Source organism: Lupinus angustifolius, unplaced genomic scaffold, assembly GCF_001865875.1.
Source record: "Lupinus angustifolius cultivar Tanjil unplaced genomic scaffold, LupAngTanjil_v1.0 Scaffold_418, whole genome shotgun sequence".
NCBI classification, from domain to species: domain Eukaryota; kingdom Viridiplantae; phylum Streptophyta; class Magnoliopsida; order Fabales; family Fabaceae; genus Lupinus; species Lupinus angustifolius.
This window is the reverse complement of record NW_017727828.1, coordinates 217,339-225,205: the sequence shown is the minus strand read 5'-3', so window position 1 is coordinate 225,205 and position 7,867 is coordinate 217,339. Positions and strand designations below refer to the sequence as shown.

The 7,867-nt window shown below is 32.2% G+C and overlaps 1 protein-coding gene across 1 annotated transcript; it reads right to left on the bottom strand.

The window, feature by feature from the left end:
- Window positions 1-4,027: 4,027 nt before the first annotated feature.
- Window positions 4,028-6,107, bottom strand: LOC109341256. Its single transcript, XM_019579110.1, has 3 exons — window positions 5,885-6,107; window positions 4,949-5,407; window positions 4,028-4,869 (listed from the first exon to the last, which is right to left on the bottom strand). Exons 1-3 carry the CDS (start codon window positions 6,105-6,107, stop codon window positions 4,028-4,030), a joined length of 1,524 nt encoding a protein of 507 aa, XP_019434655.1.
- Window positions 6,108-7,867: the final 1,760 nt, after the last annotated feature.

Here is a 7,867-nt window from a genome sequence, read left to right as displayed (position 1 = left end):
CAAATTTTCATTTTTTATTTAAGCTTTGTTGATATAAATTACTTTATGTTATTTTAAAATGTATTACTGAAACTATTAAAGATGACTTGATAAATAGCTAATTTTTTAAATATGATATTTGATATTTTATTTCTGTCATGTAAAAACGTCACGATGCTGTCACCTATATCCCTCACCATCTCCAATTTCATGTATTTCGAATGCTTTATTTTCCTAATTTTTGACCTAGGTCTTACCTCGTCCCTTAAATGTAGACCTAGGTTTTGTAGAGCTGGGGGAATCTTACACACCAACGAGTAGATATGAAGTATGAAGTATACATACACACAAGAGAATAAGAGACAAGCAAAATTTAATATGGCTTGGACAAGGGCTTATGAACATGGCCACAAATAAATATTTCATCATTAATACCTAGGATACGTTTTGTGGAAAAGCTTGCAAACTCATCTATGTTGTATACCAACATATAAACTGGAAAAATTACCGGGATAGTGTAGTCAAACTACATTATCCCAGCTTTGGGGTACCTTTTTAAATAATTACGGGATTGGGGTACTTTTTTGAAAGTCGTGGACCCCGTCCACGACTTTGCCAAAGTCATGGATGACAGGCACGACTCCAGGGGAAAGTCGTGGACCAGACCCACGATTTCCCTTTAATTTTCTCTCTCCTCACTGAAATCGTGGATGGGGTACATGACTTCCAGTGTCGTGGATCCCATACATGAGTTTGCATGGGTTATATCGTTTTACGTACTTTTTTTTTTGTTTAAGTTATAAAATATGATAATTAAATATAATAATAGATAATATAATATAAAATATAATGTACATAATCTAAATGTTTGCATTGCATTATTTTATATTCTTTCAATCACGAGCGAATGACACTGGAGTCTCGACGGTATATATTAGGAAAATTTATCCAAGTAATTTGATTTTTTATTTACCATCTAGTACAACTTTTGTAAAATTTATGGGAAAGATGTAGATCTTGTGCTTCTCATGCATGACTTCACTTTCTTTTTTCTCTCTCTAGAAGAACTCGTGGATGAAGAAGATGAGAACTATGAAATTATGACCGCATTCTATAAAAAGAAACGGGTCTTAAACTCATAAATGTGAGACACGATTTATGCATGTTATACACAATTTTCAAACCTCTAAAATAAGGGAATAATTCACTAACAATAAACTTACAGTTTAGATGGAGAAACAAACAAAAATTACATTTGAGGATAAATGGAATGAAAGGTTATGTGCATATAGAAAAGATATAATATGTTTTCATATGAGATTAGAGACAACAATTATTTAGAAAGAAATGGATGAATGTAATAGTGTGTTGAAATTCCATTAGTAAATGCATTAAATGGTTGTATTGATAAGGAATGAAATTAAAATCCGCTAAGGAATAAAATTAGAATCCCTTTAAGAATAATGTCATCACACAAATACTAATTAAATAATAAAATAAAAAGTTTTACAATAATAAAATATCATAAATAAGTAGAAAATATCGTCAAATAACACAGTTTTTACAATTTGATTACAACAAAAATGGACAAATAAGTTTAAATCTTAATTAAACAAATTAGATTTTGTTACAATATAAGCTAAAAAATAACAAACGAAATTCCAATAATGACAAACATAAACACAAATAAGTTGAAAGAACAATTTTTTTTTCCTTATAAACATAATTTTGATGCTATTTTATTTAAAAATGATTGATTTAGCGGACGTGACTTGTTAGATAGACCAAGTTGTCGATTTTATATGCAAAATAGCCAAATCGAATCTATCTATATTGATTTTGGTTCATAGTTGACAAACGAACAACTCGAACAAATTGGATATCCATTCTATGATAAATCAACTGATCTAATCGAATTTAATAATACTGAATTTATCAATGCCTTCTAAATTCATCATTGTAGAGGGAGTAGCACATAGGAGAAGATAAATTTTTCTTGTGAGACAAAAAATTAAAAGAATAATTCTTTTGTCTTTTTTCTGAATTATTAAAAGAAATAAACAAAGTATAAATTTAATAATTCAACTCAATGAGTGAGAATATTATTTTGATATGAATAAATAAAGTGTTAATATCTTATTTTATTCATAATTGACATTCATTCTTAAAATTGTAATTCAATAATCATATTTTTTAAAATTGAATACCAAAAGAATTTTCTATATCTTGTCCATAAAAACATGGTATAGATTCCAAATGATCTGAAAGAGCAAATAATTTCCTCTTCACTTGCTCATAAGTTGTCTAAGTGATGTTTATAAAGAAATTGGGTCACCACACAAATATTTTTTATATTATATATTCAAAAGTTAAACCCAAACAATAAATAATATATATATATATATATATATATATATATCACTTCAATCAATCACCTTCAATTAATAAATTGTGATAGCTAGTCAATGAAACTGAAACACCTCACCTAGCTTGTAGAGAGAATATGGAAAAATTACGGGATTGGGGTAGTCAAACTACAGTATCCCAACTTTGGGGTACCTTTTCAAATAATTACGGGATTGGGGTAGTTTTTTGAAAGTCGTGGATGGGGTCCACGACTTTGGCATAGTCGTGGATGACAGGCACGACTCCAGGGGAAAGTCGTGGACCAGACCCACGATTTCCCTTTAATTTTCTCTCTCCTCACTGAAATCGTGGATGGGGTACACGACTTCCAGTGTCGTGGACCCCATACACGAGTTTGCATGGGTTATATGGTTTTACGTGCTTTTTTTTTGTTTTGTTTAAGTTATAAAATAAATATATTTTGAACATGGTAATTTTAGTTAAATGATTATTTTTGTATTTTAGTATGGTAATTTAACATGTTATAATTTTAGTTAAGTTAATGTATTTTTGTAATTTTTTAGTATGGTATTTTTTTATTTTTTTGGAATTGTCATAATTTGTAAGTTAAAATTAAAAAAATAAGAAAAATGGAATTGGAAATGGAAGAAAGTTTCATAAATTGTAATTTAAAATTCAAATACATTTGATTAGCGGGAAAAAAAATATCCTAATGACGTCTATGAGATGATGTTCCACATCCAGGTGCCTTTCTCCTTCGAGGTGGTTGAACTCTTAGTTGTTGTTGTTGTTGCGATTGATTTTGTCTTCCACCTCTAATCAGTTGTGGCTGCCTCAGATTCCCACGTAGCCCTAGCCTGGGCCAAAGTCGTGGGTGCAGTCCACGACTTTCATTGAAGTCGTGGCTGACATCCACGATTTCCTTTAATTCACTTACACAGAACTCGTGGTTGGCATCCACGAGTTCCTGAAAACCCTAGTAATCTGCACCAAAGTCGTGGATACCATCCACGACTTTCAATTAATTTTCTGATTTTCCGTTTTTTTTTGAATTCGTATTTATTGGTGTATTTATGTGTTGTATTTTTTTTGAAATGTGAAATTTGAATCCGAATTCAAATTATTTTGAATTTTGAAATTTGAATTTTGAATTGTATTTAATTTTGAATCCGAATTTAAATTTGAATTGTTTGAAATTTGTTTCAATTTTGTGTAGTAAAATATTTAAATATTTAGAAAGTGTATATTAAAATTGATTTGTCAATGGTGTATTAAAATTGATGTGTTAATGGTTTATTTATGTGTTGTATATTAAAATTGATGTGTTAATGTACTAAAATTACACCACTTACAAATAATTACACAAAAGTGGGATATTAAAAAAATTACAAATAATTACAAAAATTTAAGTGTTAATGAATAATATTTAGAAAGTGTATATTAAATTGATGTGTTAATGGATTGTATTTAGAAAGTGTATATTAAATTGACGTGTTAATGGATTGTATTTAGAAAGTGTATTTTAAATTGATGTGTTAAGGAATAATATTTAGAAAGTGTATATTCCGAATTATGTATGTACACAATTGTATTACACATATTATAAAATTACAAAAAATTACACAACATTGCACAAAATTACAAAATTACAAAATCACACAAAAGTGGGATATTACATCACTTAGTTTTGCCTTGAACTTTGTCCAACTTCGGTACTTCTAAAAGGGCATTTCTTCCTATTGTGTCCTTCACTCCTACACCACCCACATTTTTTACTTTGTTGGGACTGAGAATCATCCATTTCATTGTGTATACGTGTAGTTTTTGGTCTTCCAGTACGGTTCCTACGCATAAGGGGATTAGGAATGAACGTTGGACCTAAGTAAGAAGGCCAATATTCTTCATTTGCAATGGGTTGAAACTCATGTCCATAAACCTTCTGTAAGTTCTCTAACCTATAAATCGGTGATATAAATTGGCCATAGTCTAAGTTCAATGATGCACAAGTAGCAATAACATGTGAACATGGCAATCTAAGTGATTGAAATTCCCCACAATCACACCAGTTGTCCATTAATCTAACTGTGTATACTCTTGCGTATCGACTACCACCGGTACTAGCAACTTCGACTTCCGACACTCCTGAATCCCTCGAAAAATTTCGTACAATATGGCTAGTAGCTTTTCGATTATTTTCATTAATCACCTTACTCAATTCTTCGCAATAAACATGACCCGCCCTGATCATGTTATTTGCTTCATTTCTATGGTGTAGAAACCAGGAGTTCAGTCTATGATATGTTGCTCTAACAAGTGCAGTAATGGGCAAGGCCCTTGCTCCTTTCAGAACCGCATTTACACATTCAGCCAAATTCGTCGTCATATGGCCATACCGTCTCCCCTCATCATATGATTGCGTCCATTTTTCTTTTGGGATTTTATCTAACCACGCTGCCGCCTTAGAGTTTTTTTGACGTAATACAGCAAGCATTCTCTCAAATCTTGGCCGCATCAATTCATAGCCTACAACAAGTACAAAAATATTCACAAAAATCCAACATACAAACAGTTTCACATAATTGACATTCATTTCAACACTTACTCATTTCAATGACTTTTTCTTTCAGATCATTATCTCTGAACTCCTTGTTGAAATTGCTAGCAACATGGCGGATGCAATATACAGAATGACCATCACACCATTGAGGGAGCTCAGTACGTAATGCACCTAATAAACCTGTACCCGTATCTGATATAATGCAAATATTTGGTTGTGGGGTAACATATGTCCGAAGATTGTAGAAAAACCATTCCCATGCCTCTTTGGTCTCTCCTTCTACAATCGCAAATGCTACTGGAAATATACGTCTGTTACCATCTTGGGAACTTGCTATTAACAAAGTTCCAGTATACTTTCCAGTCAAAAACGTCCCATCAACTTGAAGGATTGGTTTGCAAAAACCGAATCCTTCAATGCACGGCTTGAAAGCCCAAAACACCCTATCAATAACTAAAGTATTATGTTCATCAAGGTTAGATGCTGAATATCTTACAATTGTACCTGGTGCATAATATTGAACAGCATTCAACCAACGAGGTAACTCCTTGTACGATCCCTCCCAATCACCATAAATTTGGGCCATTGCCATTTGTTTAGCAGTCCAAGCCCTCCTATATGTGACCGTATAACCAAAACGAGTTACCACTTCCTTCACTAATGCTTTGATTGGTATACCAGGATCTTCTGATACTAGTTGCACAATGCAGTTTGCGATGAAAGATGAGTTCAACTTCGTGTGATCTTGTGAAATATTAGTGGATACACAAGTGTGACTTCCACTAATTTTTCTAATCTCCCAAATATCACGCTTCAAACTTTTTGATGCTCGAAGTCTCCATTCACACCCAACACCATAATATTTACATTTTACAACATATCTATCTGGCCTAGACTCATCGACAACGTAATCAACAGAATTTCTAATATGAAAATGTTTTACCGCATTTATTGTTGCCTCCTTTGATTCAAATTGCATACCAACAAATAACTCATTATCTATTTCATTACTTATGTTACTACTTCTATATGGAAAATCTTGTCCAGATTGATGATCAATGTTAACGAAAAAAGATGAAGGATTATGATATGTTACGCTAACTGCTTCATGTGTGGTAATCTGAACATCATCATCCTCGTCATCATAAAGCTCGATGTCCTCCTCATCACTAAAATCACTAACAATATCTCTAATAATTGCCATCTACATATAAGATAGAGTAAAAAAACAAACATATTTACATTTAAACAAATGTAACACGTAAAATTATATATAAAATAAAAGATATAACAAAATTTTAACAATTGCAATTACCTTAAATATTCAGAGTTCTTCAATTCCAGTATGATGCAATTTTTTTATACAGTTCAATTCTTCCTCCAGTGTGGTTTTACACTCGGGGTGGGAAATATATATAGAGCTTGGAAATCGTGCATGGAGTCCACGACATTGCATGGATCTCGTGGACCCTATCCACGACATTGCCATGAAAGTCGTGCATGGGGTCCACGACTTACAGGGACCTGACACATGGCAGAGAAATCGTGGATGGGGTCCACGACTTTCCAGGGAAATCATGGATGGGGTCCACGACTTTGCCAAAGTCGTGGATGGTGTCCACGAGATCCATTAAATTCTACCCCAATCCCGTAAATAATTCAAAACGTACCCCAAAGCTGGGATAGTGTAGTCAAACTACACTATCCCAGTAATTTTCCCATATAAACTCTAGTGCTCCACTCAAGACTCGGGGGTTAAAAGGATGGTAAACATTCACCCATAGGAGCACTACTGAAGTGACCATTCACATTTAATTCCCTCTCACACCTCTTAGACTTGGCTAGGGATGCATGAGAGTGGATCTGGCTGAATCCAAGTAGTGCACTACTCGTACTTGTTTTGTTTAATCATTTTTTGACCTGGACTCACGTAGATATTGCGGGTCCTATGGTACACATCAGATCTGCCTTACCAAAAAATTCAAAAAATATTACAAAAAAAATTATGACTAACCTATATAATTGTGTGTTTGTTTTCTATAATCTTATATATTATTTTAGATCATAAGAAAGAGAAAAGAATAATACAAAATCACAAAACATAATTTAAGCACAATTTAAATTATCGATTAAAATCAATTGTTTTTACTCAAACACATAAAAAACAAAGTCTAGTAGTACTTCAACATTATGATAAAAATTAACAATATAGTTTCACATATTACACCATAACATCATAATTATGACAAAATTTATTTAGCAAAAAATGTTTAATCAATATAATTTTACATGACAATTATGATTTAAAAACATAACGTCATACTTTTTGGATTAATATTATATCACAATTATAGATTACCAATATAATATCACAATTATTATTATTATGATATTATAATTATGTTATTGTATATATGGATTTAGGAATTGAGGGGTTTGGGTATCTCATTATGAGTTTCCATTCAATAGTAGGTTTCAAAATCCTTAATTGTAATTATCCACATATCAAAAAACACAAACCAAACTCAATCTATTGTAATGGTCCGAATACTTATTGTCATGAGATACCATTTATATGGTGGTGGGATGTTGCTTCTTCCATGAATATAGATGTTACTTTTCACTTTTTCAACACCATTAAAAGTTGTTCAACTTCCAAAGATAAATGTGAGTTCCTCATCAAGAATAAATTTCAAGTACCAATTTTTAATGTATACAAAAAACTTTAATAGTTTGGACTACAATTATCTATCATACACTCTTCTTCATGCTTAGACTACAATTATCTATCATTTAAATGGAAGACACCGGCCGCTTGGACTCCATTGTGCTAGTAAGATTTTTCACATGATAGAGGCCAGGCATGCATCCAACAACAATTGTCCTACACAATACATGTCCAAGCCATATCCTCAAGCAAACATACACACACGTGCACAATATTTAACGACCATTTGCCTACTT

What these genes read in the sequence shown, in the direction of transcription:
- LOC109341256 (XM_019579110.1), bottom strand. Translation starts at nt 6,107, where the DNA reads ATGGCAATTATTAGAGATATTGTTAGTGATTTTAGTGATGAGGAGGAC. An exon ending in AGATAATGAGTTATTTGTTG is followed by an intron (nt 5,408 to 5,884) that starts GTATGCAATTTG and finishes ATTATGCACCAG; the next exon opens with GTACAATTGTAAGATATTCA. An exon ending in AGAAAAAGTCATTGAAATGA is followed by an intron (nt 4,870 to 4,948) that starts GTAAGTGTTGAA and finishes TACTTGTTGTAG; the next exon opens with GCTATGAATTGATGCGGCCA.